General features: G+C 39.0%; 1 protein-coding gene across 6 annotated transcripts in view; it reads right to left on the reverse strand.

Annotated features, from left to right (window-relative positions):
- Positions 1–19,461, reverse strand: part of MACROD2 (mono-ADP ribosylhydrolase 2) — an 866,072-nt gene that overhangs the window by 358,506 nt on the left and 488,105 nt on the right. For all 6 annotated transcript variants that reach the window (XM_066177797.1, XM_066177796.1, XM_066177795.1 and 3 more), the window contains exon 6: positions 16,077–16,198. In XM_066177797.1, coding sequence (XP_066033894.1) covers positions 16,077–16,198 — 122 coding nt within the window. The remainder of the gene's footprint in view (positions 1–16,076; positions 16,199–19,461) is intronic.

A 19,461-nucleotide genomic window follows, 5' to 3' on the forward strand; every position in this document is an offset into this window, starting at 1 on the left:
TATGATTCCCATTGACAGTCCCTAGTATTTTTACATCCTTCGACACTCCTTAAGTAACAGGTGAAAAGTGAGTCCTTAGGATTCAGAGGTACCTGTTTCACAACAGCTGCACCATGCAGAGAGAAGAAAACTTCATTTCCCATGGTCGTATTTACATCTGTATAAGGTCTCCATGGGGTGGCCAAGGCACTCCCGCATTGCTTGGAATGGGACCATCTTCTGCTCCAGCCTGCCCCTATTTGCTTTTCCAAGGAAAAAAAAAAAAAAAACAAAAAAAAAACCCCAAAAAACCCCCCCAAACTTCCAAGTTCTACCATGAAAATACTTACTTGGTAAATACCTCCTTGCCTTTTGCTCCTTCCCTTTCAGAAAGCCTCAATTTTAATTCTTTTCTCTCTGGCCTCTCAGCCTGCCATTTTTATAAAGGATGCAACCCTTAAGGCACCTTCCAAAACATCCAAGATTTTGGTTAATCTTGACCCAGAATTCCTTCTAAAAATAAAAATAGTAAAAATCCAACACTTGCTATCTATTCTGCCTCCTTCCATTCCTGAGGTACTGTACCTGAATCTACATTCTGCAACCAGATAATTTTTAAAACTGCATTATTCTTCACTCTTTCTGTCAGAGATCCTATAATCAGTCCCCCTCTAGATTTAATTTCCTAATCACTTCAGCATGTCTTTTTCCATGCTGGACATTACTACAGGAATGTCTCCAAGTTCCAAATGTGCCAAGGTTTTTAACCCCTTCTCAAAAAGAACACAATCCTACCTGCGTGAAGTTCTCACACTCAAGCCTTGCTAGGAAAAAAAACCAACAAACATTAAAACCAAGGTAGGGAAACAAACCAAACATAAGAACAGCCTTGGTTCTCCATGCACAGTTTGGATTCATAAACCGGCTACAGTTTATGAATCCAAAATCTACCCATATGAATCAACTCCCAGGAGGTCTCCAAGTATTTGCAACTACTCCACTGCTGGGGCTTTGTCCATCACTGCTCTTTATGGCAAATATCACCTGTTAGTTTTCAAAGTATACCAGCGTTTTGGTCTTTTAAACTATGACTCTCCATAAGCCTTTAAAATTTTTTATTCCATTTAAGTGATTGGAAAGCAGGGACCATAATCTGTGATAAGCACATTTAAATTGCTTGAAGCAAAAGCTGAGGCACTTCTGAAGTGAAACCCCAAGAATACAATGATTAAGGTCACAATAAAATGAAAATTGATACAAAATTGTATGAGCCTTTTTGCAAAAACCTTAATTTTTGGCACTGTTCTGCCCTAGAATACTACCCCACTTTGATCATTTCCATTTTCTGACATCAACATGGTAATGAGTGATTTACCAGAGTATGTACAGAGCCTTCTCTTTGCCCGTCTGAGATTTGATTATTACTTCTTGATGGCAGTTGTTATACCAGCTGAAGACATTTTGAATGCTGAGAATTTATGAGATTTGCCTCAGATAAACAACACGGGATTTTTGACACCAGCAGCTTCAGCTGAGTCCAAACTTTTCATCCTCAGTGGCTAGGAGAGCACACTTACGATCATTCCATTTAAAGACAAATGTTTTCATTTATTTTGGGGGGTGGGGAAAGGGTTCTGGTTTGGTTTTGGTGGGTTGCTTGGGGTTTTTTCCTTAAAACCAAACATTTCCCAATGTGCACACACAATCAATACCTTTGTGTTCAAGAGCCTTTCAAAGATTTTATTTCTCCTGATAACAACTCAGTGGTGTAGCTGAAAGCTTATTGTTCACCATTAAGAGAGCCTACTGCATTAAAGGTTTTGATTTATTTATTCCTCAGCCTAAAACATCACAATGTATTCTGGAGGAGCTTAATAAATGCACTAAAAAACTTCAGGGGAAAACAGGAAAGTAAACCACTGTACACATTTTTCAGAGATTTCACAGTTCCCAAAATTTTACAGAAAACATTATTTCAATTCCAAGTGAGCCATCATTTGATATTAACTTAGCTCACGGACTAAATCTTTCAGTGGAGCTTCTCTTGACGGCCACAGAACCCATAAGATTTACAAAAAAAAAACCAACCAACCAACAAACCACAACAACAACAAACCAAAAATCTACTGACACATTTTCAAAGAAAGAAAAAGAAGAAAACCCCCAAAAACTTAGAGCACAGAAGGCTTCCTGAGACTTCTATAAGGCAAAAACCTCCACATGCACTCCTAACAGTTCAAGGTTTTATTCATATCATTCAGTTCTTCCTACTGAATGAGAAATCTTTGGACTTTTAACAGCGCCACTGTTGCTTACCAATTTTTAAAAGAGCACTTAACTTTGCTCAGCTGCCATTTCTCTAATGAAACCCAAGCTCTTTTGCATACCAGAAGATACACAGACAAGACATGCAATCATCTCAGTAAAAAACTTTCCTGCTGGCACTGGTGCTGCCACACTCTCTACACACACCAAGGTGAAAAATGGATGCACAACCGGGAAAGCACCAAGTCTCTCTCTCTAGGAGCAGTTTAATTAAACAACATCACTTCATAACTTCAAAAGAACTGCAAAGGTTATATGTCTGAATATATATATATATACATATACACACACACCACACTTCCTGCATTAATGCCTGGGTATTCCTGCCTATTTGCTATTCTCCTGTTTAGACTGAACTGCTGAAACAGGTCCTGCTCAGAAGCCAGAATTACAAGGGAATTGTTATCTTTAACTAACAAAACCTTTCACAATTCAGTCCAAACTACATAACATTTTATTTGGCTGAAAATACTTTTATTAAGTCCATACTGTGATTTAGGTACTAGTGAGAATTTAACTTCGCATTTTCTATTCCAAGGCATTTTCTGGAGCCTGTCACTGAACCAGAATCTCCCTGGCTCTTTTGTAGCATTCCATTTTTTTCCCCAAACTACCTCATAAAGACTTGCAAGGTGCACGCATTTGTTTTATAAACCATCTCAGCCCTCCCTTCTCTGCTGGGACTAAGTACAAAGGGATTCAGGAGAAAGCCATTTTGTGAAATGATACTTTGCATATTTTTTCAGAGAAGCCCTTCACATGGGGAAAAATGCAAGGGCTGGTTTTCTTAACAAGGAGATAATAAAGAAAAATGATTTCATTTATTCCGAGTACATTTGCACTTCAAAAGAAAGGTATGATGATAAATTGTACTCACACATCCAAACCACCCAGTTCAGAGACTACAGATGGGCGTGACTATGATGGAGCTCTTCATGGTCAAGATTCCTGAGTATTTAGTCAGAACAGGATAAATTATTTCAGTCATCTCTGGTTCTTGCTGAAACTCTTCAGATGATGGTGGTAACATTGGATTAGGCCTTCCAAAAAATAACCCTGACCAAGGCCAAACACATGACAACAGCAAAATATCTCCCTCCCCAGCTATAAATGAGGGCAACAGATGCACCGCTGAAATGATGCACAATAAATGGTGATTAACAACATCAGCAGCTCCTGCTTTTAAAAACATCCATCACGAGCAATTTTAATTAAAGTGAACGGCGAAGTAGGTGATTTGGCTCAGCATCCACGAAATTATCAAGTGGGATGTTTCTGAGGCCTGATTACAAGCTGTAGTCGCTGCCACCATCAGGCCTGAGCAGAATTAGCCGTCATTAACGTCATTAGCTCCTGGGGGTGAAATAGGATGAATATACATCATCTCAGATGGCAGTTTATCCAACTGAACCATTGCCACCTCACAGTTTTCTAGCAGCCTGGCTCTTGGAGCACCAAATGGTTGGTGGTCTAGTAAAACTGTATTTTTCTTTTAAGAAAAGAAATTCTTTTAGTTTGTCTGTTTTATTTTGAATATACCTGGATGTGATGCTGCAGGCTTGCTTTCTCTCCTGAGAAAACAGAGAACTGAATTGGTGAATTATGAGCATTCAGATATTAATACTGTAGCAAAAAAATTGAGCTTAGATGTCACATTCTGCCAAGAGATGTGTTAGGGAGAGATAACCAAATGACAATCTCTACATATCTGCTGTTTTAGCTGGGCCTGGATACAACTTTACTTCCATTTAATGCAACTCAGCAGCTTTCATAGTCACAGACCCCTAAAAATTTGACAGATTATCCAAAAGGCCTGAAATAATGAAGACACACGAGAATAAAGAACAAAAGCATGGTGAGGGAAGATTAGAAAAATGGATAAATAAATATCCTGTGGAATTGGAACACTATGAAACACACTTTGAGGGATCAAAAAAGGGACGTACACAAACAGTGAGCGAGGAGAAGAAAGAAACAAAGCTACAGACAGCAACGTAACAATTCAAGGCTGCAGTAAGGAATAATAACATGTTTGGAACAAGGTTTTTCTCTGTTAAAGAAAGAAAATATGGCACCACAGTACATAAACAGGGAAATTAGAATGCAAGGGAGACATGAATTTAGCAGAAAGAAAGGAAAAGTGCCAGCTTGATGACTTGTATTTGTCTTGAGCTTGCCCTTGCCATCAAACTTAAGTCTTGTATTTGGAAATGGAAGAATAGATAAGGAATCAAATAGTAATATTGGCATGTAACAGAAGTGTGAGAAATGCTTTGAACCATTGTGTGTTTTGCTTTAAAAGAAAAAAAAAAAATCTGATCTGCAACGATCCAGCTGGAAAAAAATGCTCACACAAGGACTTGAGCCATAAATGAGAACGGAGTAGGAGATGGAGATTTGAGATCAGTGTCAGACACGTTTTAGTGATCCAGAATCATTAATGGCAGCATTTCCTCCTTCTGCAGGAGGAAATGTTCTCTGTATTGCACAAAGGGTGTGGAACTTCAGGGACATGACAATGGGGGGGGGGGGGGGGGGCAGGCACATTTGGGTTTCAACGTGCCAAAACACAAAGAAACACGTTTACAAAGGCAGGCACAGACAAATCCACATCCACGGCATGCCAAAGTACTGGACACAGAGAAGTCGAAGTGAAACAACATCATCTGCTTGCAAACCAGGAGGATCAATCCCAGCACTACCGCGCCAGAAAAATTCCCTTCAAAAGCCTCTGGATCTCTCTGCTTGACTGAGGGAGGAATGCATTCCACAATAAGGACTACCAGCAGGTAATGAATATAAAAAATTGTTTAAATAAACACTCTCCCCACCTTTCTTGTGGGTTCTGACACGCTTTCAGTCTTCCTTTTCCACACAAGCAGGGGAAAATCTGCCCTCTGGCTATGGAAGTGTGGACTCAGCTGTTCAAGGAGGATGTGTCAGTGGATAATTCTGCCCAAACACTAACACTGAGATCATCACCCAAGGTTTCTGCCCAAACTACATCAAGGAGCATGAACAAAAACCACTGTCTTGTGTGGATTCCACCTCTCTGGATGTGCATGGTTCTGCAGCTAAGATTCAATTCATAAAGGTTTAATACGGCGAGTATATGCCAAAGTAAGTTCAGAAACCTATGGAAACTCCTAAAACCCAGCAATACACTGATTTATCTCCTCAGAAAAAGATTTACCATGAGATATTTCAATGAGAATAGACTAAATAATAGCTCTTAGGAAACTAAATGTGCTACAGGTAATTACAGTCTGCAGAAATGTGTGTTCTTGGCTCACAGCTTTCGCTCACGCAGTCATCTTTTAGGAAAGGCACAACAAGAGCAAACAAAATGGTAATTTACCTGTAATTGTCCTAATCAAAATTATTCTTTCCCCTAGCAGTGATGCCCTTCCATGACAAGCCACACTACAGTAACACATCTTTTATATCATATTTTCTGTTACCAAAGCAACTAACTCTATTTGTTATATTTGTTTTCATCTCTGCTATGAACAAAACTCGAAATCCTAACTGACAGGCATCACTAGGAGTTGATAAGGGAGTCAGCTTTGAAAAAATCAGGCTGCTAAACTGTTTACTTGAATATGGACTGCATGGAGTTTTATACTTGGTGAGAACAAGTTTCAATTTCTTTCAGATGAAAGAAATTAATATTTCATCAGAGTAAATACTGAAGTACCTGTCATATTACTTAAATTATATTACTCCAATTACAGCAGTTTTATACTTTAGAGACCTTAAAAGATAACGTGACATCATCCCACAGGAATAATATTAAAAAACCACTCAGGTAAAGGCATAAATTTCATAACTGACTACTGAACATGGCTATTTCTTTACATGTAACTATGATTTAATATATCATTTCTGCATAATGTAAATGGCTCCAAGCAACTACTAGCAATTCAGGAAAATCGTTTTTAATGAGTTGCCAAATAAGGCTCACAAAAGCATGCCCCTTCTGATTATTCCTCAAAACTACTTTCCAATATATCTACTCTGATCCTAAGTAGAGAGTATGCTGTCATGATTTATTTTTTTTTAACCTAGGTAAGTATTATGATGCCCATCTGATACACAGAATAATTTATGCTTTTAAATGCTCATTTCTTTGCTTCATATTAGCTATACCAATATTAAAACCATGTTCAAAATAATTGGTTTTTAAAATTTTCTATTTGAAAAGTTGACTGATTTCAAAAAAAAAAAAAAACAGATAGAAACTTAATGCTATTGTTTGTTCTTTGCATAGATAAGTTAATGTCTAAAAAATGTAAATGGGACATACAGAAGTGTCTCAAAACTATCAGATGAAAAAAAGTGACAAGGATGTTGAGAGAACAGTGCAGTGCTAAATTGCAGCATCACACGTACTCTTCCTCAACATCAAATTGAAAGGGGGGAAAAAAAAAAATCTGCTACTGGAAAGTCACAATCTGCCAGAAAGCCCTTTGTACATTTTTAGGCATCACAGAAGGTACCTCCAGGAGAAAAAAAAAACTGCCAATAAGCAATTTCTAATTTCAGCATAACTTGACTCCACTTCTGGCGATGGAAAGAATCACAGCAGTCAGTGTCACAAAAAAAAAAAAAACAAAAAAAAAACAACACAACGCCCACCAAAACCAAACAAACCAAGCCTGTTGAAACTTTTATTTCATGCTGCTGCTAAGAATCCCATGAGTTTAGAGGATTGCAGGGATTGCCCTTACAGAGGAGCCTACAAACTGCCAACAAGGTGACAAGGTGTTAACAGGTCAGTGAAAGGAAGCCAGATACAAAGACAACAACAGCTTTGCACAGAGCCTGATGGCCACAGCTCACCAGTTCTCTGGGATTTGACAGGAATTTGTACATGCTTAGCTTTTATTAGGAATTTCCATTATGAGAATGTGCTGTTCAAATGACAAGCTTCTTAAATGCTTGACTCTGCACAGCCTGAGACGTGCATGCAAATAAGAATCCCTCTAGCCTACTTTTATTATTTTATAAATTCTCTTTCAATCCAAATGAAGCACAATTTCCTCTGCAAAGAAACATCAAGCATTCTCTTCCTCTGCGTTTTATGATGTAGACTTTCCAGCAATCCCTGGATTTTATGAGCTGTCTCATATAATGAACATTGTGGTCCACTGTCTGACAGATCTGCACTTTATCCTTCCCTAATGAGACAGTTCCCCAATTATTGAGCCAACAGGCAGTGTTTTCTCTACAAAGTTTCACCCTTTTAAGCACGGAATTCCCACAGGGTGATTGGCAAATTATCACACATTAAACCCATCACATACACAAACGTGTGGAATTCATCCCTGAACAAGCAATTTCCTTTCTTTCACCAGTTCAGGATGTTGTTCTGTTTTTGGTTTGTTTTTTTTTTCCCCCCCAAAGTGTTCAGTCAGTGCTTCATTAACCCCCCCTCACAAAAATAACTCACCTTTCTCCCTCTCCTCATCACAAAGATCACTGTCTTACAGGACAGTAACACCACAGAACAACAAAATGGAGAAGTGAGACTGCCTGGTAGTTCAGCTTGTTAAAGCATCAAGTCTTTCTTTACATCTGGACAGTTTGTGGTCAAAGATGACCCAGGTGGCTGAAAGGCTGTATGCATCAGTTTTTGACCTCTGTTAACGCCCCGTGGTGCAGGATCTGAGCCCCGGCATCCTGAGATCCATCTGCTGGCAGAGGTTCAAGCATTCCCTCAGTTTTGGGCTCTTCTACCCTCCCTGTACTCAAAACCCTTCTGAACACCTAAGCTAAAGTGTTCATCCCTAAGGGGGAGCGTGGATAATCCTATCCACATCCCACACATACTCCACTACGTACTTTACAAAAAAGAAGAGTCACAGCACGGTCACTGTTACAACAAATAATTTCTATGTGGTGTAGATATAGATTTATTTCCTTGCTACAAAACACATTCACAACTGATCATGGTGTGCCTCTGAGCTGCTTCTGCCACTCTTAGCCATAGTGAGCAAACACTCTAATACATTTAGAGCATCAAACCAAACACATCCATTCCCTCCTAGGAAATACAGACCGCACATGTAACCAGACAGGGGCAGAATCAAAAGTGAAATGCCAGTGATGGCCCACCTACACACACTGCTGGAGCTACAACTTTCCAAAGCAATTTTCCCAATATTTCACCAACCTTCCAATCAGGAAACGACTCATAATCTCAATTTTAAGTGCCCAATCCTGTAATTTGAGTCTGTTTCTTCTTGTCCTGTCTGCAGCCCAGACAACAATGCACTTTTACTCCTCAAAAGCCTTTTATGGATTAGGAGTTTTTTAATCTTCCTCTGCTCAGGGTATAAAATCCTTTCTCTTTCACTCTACTTTTGGTGTGTTTCTAACCCCATTTCTGGCTGGGACCCTGGACACAGCAGCACAACGGGTAACTACCTCACAATTTTTCCTGTTCAATTGTCATTCTACAGCTGCTCCCTTCTTGGTTTTTCCTGTAACAGTGTAAGTTTGTCAACACACCTCCAGCGCATGATCCACTACAAACTTCAGCTCATTCCCTGAGGAATCTCTGTCCAGTGCTTCAATCAATCCCCAGCCTTTCGCAATTGAAGGAGCATCTCTGTTGAGGTGTAGCAATTTACACTTGAGCTCGCTAAATAAATCTCCTTTAATGAAACCCTCATTGAAGGAGCAGAATTGCAATTCAATCTACCAAGATCATTTTGGAAGAGATGGTTGGGAGCACATCCAAAACAAAGCAGCAGATTCACCTTTGACTAAGAAAAGTATGGCCAACTCTGGAATATATATATAAATAATTATATGAATATATGCATTTATATACTATATTATATGTATCATATTATAATGTATATTTGTATATTTATGTATAGAAATTATATATAATTTTATATCTATATCTATCTGTATGTATGTATTATATAATATATAAATATATAATTTCTGGAACCACAGGGAAAGATCACAACCTCCTCATTTGATGCCAATATGATGATTAGGCAAACTGAAAAACTTGAAGTAACAGATTAATTTTTAAGGGTATTATCTGAAAAATACCTAAAAGAAGAAAGCTAAAAAGGGAGAAAAGAAAAAGAGGAAGGCTGAGCTGGAGAGAAAACTGAGTCAGAAAATGTAGCATCAGTCATATCGTAGCTTACAAGTTAAACAAGTGTTTCAAAGAAACAAATTAAGCGGATTTATGATACTGTGGAAATTTCCCTCCAAAGCAACTCTTCTGATTGATGGATATGAATCTCTATCAGAAAACAAGATGATAAAGCAAACCTTTAGGAATTTCAGACTTACAACTCATTGCTATGGCAACATTCTCAGCAAGATATAAGTTTTGTTGAAAATAATAAGAAAAAAAAAATCACTTCACTTTTCCCTAAAACATAAATCTCCAGCATAAGAGGACAAGACAGGTAAAGGCAAGAGTGTAAACCAAACTGTTAGACCAATACACAACAGTGCACTTCTTAAAGCATCTCTCTACAGTTCAAATAAAATTCCTCTTTCGTGCATTTTATAATTTACACCAGGAGGAGCTGAAAACACACTGGGTTTGAAATAGATATTGAAAATTGCAGCCTATGAGTTGTAATTGAAGATTCAGGCAACACAGAGGCTCAACATGTCTCCACTCAAATGAAGCTCAATAAAACTGTGCAGCCTAGCAGAAGTACATCTTCCTTTATCAAAGTGGATACAAGTACCAAGAATATTGGTGCACACCTGTTTTTAAAATCCCTAATTACAGGTGGGGACAAATATTTTAGACAATGAAAAAAAAATTTGTTTGCTTCTCAAGTGCTACAAACAGGTAAGTGGCAGGTACCTTTCCTGCTGTGTTTTTATACGTTGCTCTGCAAAATTATTAAGCTGTGTTATGCTAGTTGTACTATTAGAGTATATAAGTTATATAAGTATAGTATATATTTATATAACTATATGCTTACTTATATACCATACTTATAGTATATTCGTATATAAGTATATAAGGTATACTAGTATTTGTATTAACTCTCCCAATCACAGACAAAATATAATTGACCTCTGTCTACAAAAAAAAGTAAAAAAAAAAAGAGTTGAAATTCCCTATAGATTAACTTAATTATAAGTGAAACAAAGATTGATCTAACAAAGCCTCAAATAATACCCTAATTTTAAAGCCCCTGCAAATGCACAGCTAGCATTCAAAAAGCACGTCCTGATCCTATTTAACAACTTTTGTAAAGAAAAGCTCCCCCCAAAATGCAGCACAGGCTGTGTGCACAGGAGGGACACGCTTCATTCAGAGCCCAAAGACACAACCTACTCCCCCAGGAATATCCCATCATTCCAGGTCACTGGCCATCCTCCCACCAAGCCGTGGCTTTTCCACTCGACCTGGCGATGAGCAGGCCAGCCCTTGAACAGTCCCTCTCACTGCTATTTCCAGATGCCCTTTTGCCTTTTGATGCACTTCAGACAGCAGGAGCAGTGTGCTTGTTCTGAGAAGTCCAGCTAAGAGGTTTTTCCCTGCAGCAGGACAGCTTTCTGCATTCACAGCACAAACACCCAGCCTGGAAGAGACAGATCTTTGTGGTGTGGTGTTTTTTTAATGCCACACCAAGCTCATGTAGTAAGACTCTAGAACAGCATGAACTCTTCCCTACCTGACTCTAGGCAAACAACAGGAAAAAAAAAAATCTGTATTTTGTGTATAATGTCGCTAATACATTAGTTGGTGATAAGCAGAGCTCCTTCTGCAACTCCAAGAGCCACATTCTTAGAGGATTTCCTCCTGCCCCCTTTGGTGCCCTAAAATTCTCCCTCGAGGTGGAGGTCAGAGGGCGCAGGCTAAAGAAATGCTTCTTGTTAAAGCTTCACAGTTCACCCCCTGCCAACACAAAGTGTTCCTGAAGACTGCAATTCTGAACAGAGTGCTGAACAACAGCAGAGCTGTAGTCCCAATCAGAACTCCTCCATTTCCTCAGCCATTGGGGAGGAATCCTGCCCTGCCTCCTGAGCCAGGAACCAGCATCAATTTCCCTTCTCTGCAAACTCACTGCAGCTCTTCTGGTTTGGATTCCACCCACAGCAACACACACCATCTTTTTTTATTATTTTCTGTGCAGTTCATAAAGTCCCTGTCTGACTGCAATCCTGGCTCTGACTGACAGCAATTGATTGGAATTTTTTTTGTAACCACAAGCTAAGTCTGAATGAAATAGGTGGCAGGGAAGTGTTTGATGTTCAGAGAGCTTCCAGGGTATCAGATGGCTTCAAAGAAGTGCATGCAAAGAAAAGCAAGATGAGAGGTCCCATGAAAAACTTGGAGCACACAGAGTAAATAATTTCAAAGGCTGTGTAAACAGGGGACCAATTTAAAATCTGAAAACAGTGATTACAGCTCCCCCAGTCTGCCTGCTAACCTTACAATTAATTGGCCTGTAAGACTCTTATTTAGAAAACCAGTACAGAAAAACAGGAGGGGAAAGCACCTATCAGACTGGTTTTTTAATTATATCTTCTTCCAGTAAAGATTTAGTGCCTATAAGGTATTTCCAGTGTTCCAGGCAGCAGAGATTTAATTGATGCACGATAGCAATCCCTAGTATTGTGCAAAAGAGACCAACGTCAAAATACAATTTTTTTACTATTAAGAGATTATTCTGAACATTTAAGAAAATTAATTTGCTCACACACCAACTATTTACTCTCTTGGAATTGCCTTAAATTTTTTTTTTCTCCCATTCAGCTGCACCAACTTAAGTGGAGATAAACAGAAACCTGTCTCAAGTATCCTCTTTCCCAGACAGAGGATTATATAAATAAGACTCATCCAACACAAAAGGTTCCCCTTGACCACACAAATAGTCAGACAGCAGCACAAGTGTCCTGGAGGGAGCACAGCTACATAAGCAAGTGCTGAGGAAAAAAAGCAAGTTACGGAGTTAGGAATGCAAGATAACAAGGACACAGGAACACAAACTGTGGTATCCTGGAAGGCAGATGGAGCAGATGACCTGAGAGAGGCTAACTCTGCACAAAACAGCTGATGTGGCATTTGAAACCTCATGTTGAGTGTAAAACCTTTCAGAAAACAGGCTCAGGAGACAAATGTCAGGGGCTGTGTGATTTCTCTGAGCAATCCTGAGGACGGTCAGATTTGTTCCTGAGGCTTTTCTTCCTGCCTTAATGGCTATGCAGATCCTCACCCACAGCTGGGCTGCTAGTGGATTATGAACCTTGGCAATCTCTCTGATGGGCATCCCATCATATTCCCTCATCTCATTTCCAGTTGTACCCATCTTATCTTTTTATTGTTTTAGATACCGAGATAATAAAATGTTCAGATGAGATACCAGTGCTCCCTTAGGAGTTAGCCAGCATTGTTCTCATCCATGCCTGGACACCTTAGATGTGAATGCCACCTAGAAATTACTGTCAGCTACACCACGTAATTGCCCTGTTGGCACACAGACAATGATATTGTTCTCTCCTCCCTTCCATAAAGCTGCAGCTCAGAATTTACACAGTATTTCAAGGCTATTGCTTCCCTTCCTGTGTGTGAAAGTGCATGCACACGCATAAAAGAGAGTTTGGGTCCATTTTGAGTCCTATTCCTCTTCTCCCCAGTCCAATTTCTATGGCATCCATCATTTCTCCAGGGGCAGATCAACAATACTTAACAGTGAAACAAGTAACTGCTTTAAGTACATCTAATTTGGGACTTATTATTCAAGCCCGTTTCTTCATTGTGCTAGTTTACTGACTTGGACTATTTAAAGTGAACTGGGTTATTTTTCCCCACCATATGCTACTCCATCATTTCCTGTGCTGAGTTCTGCTGTAGCTGTCAGCTACATTTCCGACCTCTCTTCCACTGCAACAAAGGCAGAAACTCCCTTCTGCTACTGGAGTGGGTGCTGACGGGGTGATATTCACAGTCTCTGATCAATTGTTATCATACATCTCTGTCCTTTTCTAGCGGTTGCAACACTGCCTGTTGTAGCATCATTTGTAAATGTAATTAATGAGGTGTTTATGTACTCTTCAAAAATCATTAAGATGTAAAATTGAACTGCATTTAGTGGTGCACCCTGAGTCACCCTGCATGTTCTGGTCCAGCTCAATACCTTACCATTCATCATCACTCTCCATTCATGATGCCTCCAGCAATTCTAACTTCTTTGACACAATTCATGTTCAAAATACTTTCAATTGTGGTGGGGCTTTCCCCTCTTTTTGCAGTAATTTCTAGACTTGTCCTTTCTGTTTTGAAGGTAACAGATCTGTGCTGTTACAATCTAATGTCTTCCTGCTTCCTTCTCAGTTATTACAATTGCTAGAGAGTGCACAGACGCTCTGGTTTAGTTAATTCTTTCAGCACACTGCAACTTGCTATCACCAATACCTATTTATTTATGTGTCATTAACATGGCTTTTCCTCCTTTTCCTCATGATCTACTTTAAAATTCATTGCTTTTCTCTCTCACATACTTACTTCTTCTTGTTAAGGAGGCAATCAAAATAGGCCATCCATGGGCACAGCTGATTTTTTCTTCCTCATTTTACACAGGTAACCTTTTTGTCCCCTTCCACCCCCCCCCCCCCCAATTTTTATCTATCTTCTTCATACTGCAAATATTTCTGTTGCTATAATCCAATCTACACTCAAATGCTGTCTATTTGTGTCATTTTCAATCCTTTGCTCCCTCTATCTGGGTCTCTGCAAGCCTTAGAAATCTGTAAGTATTTTAATTCACTTTCCCTTCCCTCTACACATACAGTACTGGACCTTGTGAAAGCCACTTACACTTTGCATTCTTTTCCTTCAGACTCACAGTAATCTACTGCTCCCTAATTGAATGAATTATACATTTTCCTTTTCTCCAGGCTTGATTTTTTCATTAGGATAGACACTCGAGTAGCCTTCACTTTCCAAGGCATCACTGAAATCACTGGACTTAGGGCTTTTCAGAACGGTCCATGATCTGTCATGTGGACTTTAAAACCCATATTGCTTGCTAAGCTTCTAAATGCTGCTATGAATGAATGGCTCTTGGCTCCTGTTCAGTTTGTGCAGCTGTGCTCTGCAAGTCTGGGTGCTGAGTATTTTTTATCTCAAACAGGTGCACAGTCAACAACTCTTAACCGGTGAGGAAATAACCTGTGGATGATTCCTCCTGTGGTTAGCTCTGCTCATTAAAACATCAGGCCAGTTTCCATGAAATATCAGGCTAGTTTCCATGAGTACATTCCCTTTTTATAATTCCATGTTAGACACCATGCTACCACCTAGAATGTCCTAAAAATTACAGACTCCCTATAGATACAAGCATTACCTGCATTGACCAATCCCCACTAAAGCTTTTCCTTTGTTATTTCAATACTCTTCTTTTACACCCTTTCCTAATTATTATTCTTTTTCCCAGATGATATTAAGAACTTTATTCCCACTAACCTGAATGCCCCCAAAGCCTGTAATTGCCCAGAGCAGGCAGAAACAAGGACAAAAGTAGGAGCAAAACGCTTACTGGCTCCAATGAGAATCACAGCAGGACACGAGCATCCTTCAGTGTTTCAACAACACCAGAGAGGGGCTCAAAACATGCCCACCAACCCAAGGTTGTTTTCAGCTCTAATTTTTATGGCTAGAATTAAAAAAAAACCAAACCAAAAACCCAAACCCACCAAAGAAAACAAACCCCACAATGGTTTGTACAATGGCAAAACGAGGGATTGCTGAGCGCCATTTTGAGAAGCAGAGAGAGGATGTCACGAGCACAAAAAGTGTTGAAGAGCAGAGCTCTCACCAAAAAAAGAAAGAAACAAATAACATTCATCAGGTCTGATCTGAAGGGCACATCTAACTTCAGTTCAAAGCCCTGCAAACTGTCCTGCCCCTCTCCTCAAAAAGCTTTGTTTTGTGATATTTGTGATATTTCAGTGTTAATACTGAATATTACATCCTCATACAACACCATTGGTTCAGGAAACATTTCTTAAGATTGTATGTTTGCACTCTAAGTTGCCAAACATATGTGCTATCACATAACCAGCCAAAATGACCCCCAAAAGTGTGAAGTCAGGCTCAGAACACAAATTCTTTCTCAAACCTACAAGGAACTAACCTCTGCATATGTGAAGACTTAAGCTGCAACTGCGTGAGCTACAGAACTAAAGCTCTGGAGCTGGAGAGGGAAAAGGTCCTTTTCTCCTTGGCTTTTGAGGTATAAAACTGTACCATGCATTTCAAGCTCAATGAACTTCACAGTTCAATGAAATACCATAAAATAGGCTATTTTATGATCGAATTTGGTGAGAGGGTTCTAAAATCAATGACAATTGACCAATACCCTTATTTGCAGGAAGAAATAATAATGGGTAGAATAAGCAACAAATTAATCACTTCTCAGCCATTTAGGAGCCTATACTGCATGCAGTTATCCTCCGGACCAGTGGCTTCTTAGGGTTTTCTTAAATTAATAATACAGTGTAAGAATGAGCCATGGGATCAGCTTCCCCCCTAGTTTAATGAGACAGCTGTTTGCACTCCTACTACCAGGCACGCTTTCCCTAACTCCTAAAATAAGCTCAGCCCTTTCATCTGGCAATTGTTTCGGCCAAATCATGTTTAATTTTTTGGGTTTTCACAACACAAAGGGCAAGAAAACGTATCTGGAAGCTTACAATCATAATTATCCTACATCAAGGAAAGCAAGATCCAGACTAGAAAAAACAATAACGTGTTCTCCCACAATACTCACAATTGATCTGATGTTGTTTTCTTTTGCCAGTTTCAGAGAGGACTTGTAGCAACTTGCTAAGTTTTCTTTATGAGTGTCGGTGAGATGGCCTCTTGCAATTGGCCCAACAGTGTGGATCACATCTGCAGTGAATAAAAAAAGAAAATAAAGAAACATTAAAGATGCTATACTGAATCGCACATCGCACATCAATCCAATCTGGTATTGTAGCTACACACAAAGGTAGGAAAAAAAATGCAAGCAAATGTATTTAACTGGAAAACACATCATAATCTACACGTGCAATGATTAAACCTAAATCAGTAAAGGCTAAATTTTGAAGAATTTGGACTAAAGGAGGAAATGAGAAAAATACAGTGAATGCGTGTTACGTGTCTCCTGCAATGCACACACAGGGGAGATGAAATGTTTGCACAAATCCTCTAAATCTACAACTCCACAACTGTAAATGCTGTAGAACTTTGAAATTGTTGTTGTCACTCCCCCAAGTCCACTCACTGGGAAAGTTCACTACACAGAACCTCAGCACATTGTTGGCACAGGTCATACGTGATGCACATGTCACAGATGATACACAGGTCATCTCTCTTTTCCCTCGGCAACCATTTGTAAAGAAAGGAAATTAGGAATGTGCTTCTTATTCAAAAAACATGATTTCCTCTCATGTCAGAGCAGATGGAGACACCATGCAATAAAACAAAATATTCTGTTTGAAGAAATTTGTAATGAGCAAAAAGAGAAAGCACAGTCATCTTAGGTATGATGCCTTTAGACTCATCAAAATCAGATGCTGCAATCAATCAAAGTCTTTAAAGTGCTGTGAGAAAAATTAATTCAAGAGGCTGGAGTAAAAGAAGCGTTGAAAAGAAATCTACAAATTAAAAGGTACCATGATTTTTTTTTTTAATCTCACTCCTTCCTATCTCCCCCCAATTATTACGAACCGCATTTACTTTTTACACATCATTCATCTATAGTATATGTGAGCACAATAAAATGAGTTATGGTGGCAGACGTACATTTTTATTTGCCTTTCTTTCTAATTTCCTACAATGTATAGCAGAAATAAACAGTGCCACTACATATTTTCTTTTTTTCAATGTTGCACAAACAGGGATTATCCCAACACTTTCAACTGCAGTACTGCTTGGTCCCCTTTTAGGCTGTGTTTCTGTCCCATGTGGGTCAGGTTTCCAAGAAACATCTGCTGTTGCTACACTCCAGAATATTTTAATTTACTCACAAATCCTACAGAATTAACACCATTATTCTTCGTCCAAGCTGGTTTTGATGATTTCCATCCAACATATGCCAAAGCATAAGAGAAAATGGACAAACTAATATTAAAATGCAGACTGTCTTTTTTTTAAAACTCAGACAGCATCTGTCAAGTCCTGCTGCCAGATGAAATTCTGCTACCTGAAATATGGCTTTTATGCTGTCTGCTCTGAAAAATTCAAAATCTTTTCTATACATTAGCCACACAGTATTGATAAATCAGGAAATAAAAGCACATCTGATCCCCAGTGCCCAGAAACACCCAGGAATCCGCTGTGATGGAAACTGAAACCTACAAGAGCTAAACTTTCCAAGTGCTACAGGAAAATCCCCCTCCTGGGAAGTAAATAAGAAGTTGAGAACTCTTCTTTCCATTTTGATCACAGTGATTTTCTCCAGTTGTGGGAGCAAGATGGGCAGATTGGATAATTTCTGTCGAATGTCACAGCTGCCAGAGAGCCCTCCAGAGAACCCTCCCCGCAGCTGAGCCTTTTTCCAAAAGAAGGATGGCAGCAGGACACTAAAAGAACCTGTGAGTGCAGAAAAGAGTTGTGCTCTTACATGTGTTTTAGCTACTATCATAAACTGAGAACTATTAAGAAAAGACTTGAAAAAAGGAAAGAGCCTTAGTTTAAAATTTGCTTCTGTGCGCAGAGATAAGGTGGTGTGTGTACTTCCATCACCAAAGACCGTAATTTCTGTTCATGACTACAGCAGTTTCCTGGAGGTTGAAGCTTTCCAAGGAACATTTCTATTTGGAAGTGCTGGTAACTTCAGAGAAAGGAAAAAGAAAAAAACCTTCTTGACTTTTTTCCCTTGTTTTTTTTTTTTTTTTTTTTTTTTTTTTTTTTTACAATAGGTGAATTTCAATTACTGAGCCAGAGCCGTGATTTAATGGTGGACTTGGCAGCCTGGGTTACCTGGGTACTGGCTCACCATGACCTTAGAGGTCTTTTCTCACCTAAATGATTCTATGACTCCACAGGGAAAGGAATATACTCATGAATCTCATCTCGGTCAAATTCCCCTCTACATTTACAGACATCGAGATCAGAGTTATCATGATGAATTTCAAATTCACAATATCCAGCAGCCAACAAGCAAATAAAGGGACAACTATAAAACCAACTTAAAAAAGAATATTTAAAGGATGAATAAGAAAAGAATCATAAACATTTCCCTCTTTTGGCTGAGTTTCCTGCATTTCAACATGCAGCTCCTTGAAAGCTGAAGTATAATGGCTTAAATTATTCATGGGTTACTTAAAGGCAAGAAGGAGTTTTGGGGAACAGATCAAGTACCAAATTCTTGCCAGAGTCTTTCCATATAAAACTCCCACAGTATAGTTTCTAGATGCATTTCACTCACTAAATCTTTAGCTCCCTTCCTTTAGTCTTTCATTAGTAAACATTACTTTTAAGCCTCTGTTGAATAAATGCAAAATGTTTTTGTCATCTTTTTTTTCACAATTCCCATTTCAGCATTTTCACAGCAACTTGCCAGCGATCCTGTATTGCTGCATCAGACACTTCATGTAAATAAATAACCTTTAATGCAGTTTTAGCTTTTATGTTTAAATTTCCCCAAGTCCATCATAGAGAGGACACAAAAGATGGTTATGAATTGAACAGGCCCTGACAAACCCAATCTAATGGGAGACATCCTATGGCAAGGGCTTTGGACTTAAATGATGTTTAAGGGGTCACTTCCAACACAAAGCATTCTGATTCTATGAACTGGTTTATAAAACATCACAACTATTATAATTGTTTACAGCATATTATTGGCAAAGAAATCCTTTCCTTAGGCACATTATTATTCTGAAACACATGGTGAAGACTTCATTAGCAGAGCAGCATTGCTAATATGCCAGTGCTTTATGGTCAGCAGACAAAGAGGGAAGCAATAATTCTATTGTTGTACATTGTCAATAAAATCAGTGAGTACATACATTTCCTAAGCTACATGTTATTCTGCTTAAGCTGTTCCAAAATACCTTAAAGTTTCCAGGTGGGCAAAACCCTTTGAGATTTTACAGGCATGAAGGCAACAAACCAGAAAACAAAACAGCTCTTCCCCCTCCTTCAACCCATGCAGTTACTACCTG

This window comes from Chamaea fasciata, unplaced genomic scaffold (assembly GCF_029207755.1).
Source record: "Chamaea fasciata isolate MVZ Bird 193981 ecotype frontalis unplaced genomic scaffold, bChaFas1.0.hap1 SCAF_3, whole genome shotgun sequence".
Taxonomy (NCBI): Eukaryota; Metazoa; Chordata; class Aves; order Passeriformes; family Sylviidae; genus Chamaea; species Chamaea fasciata.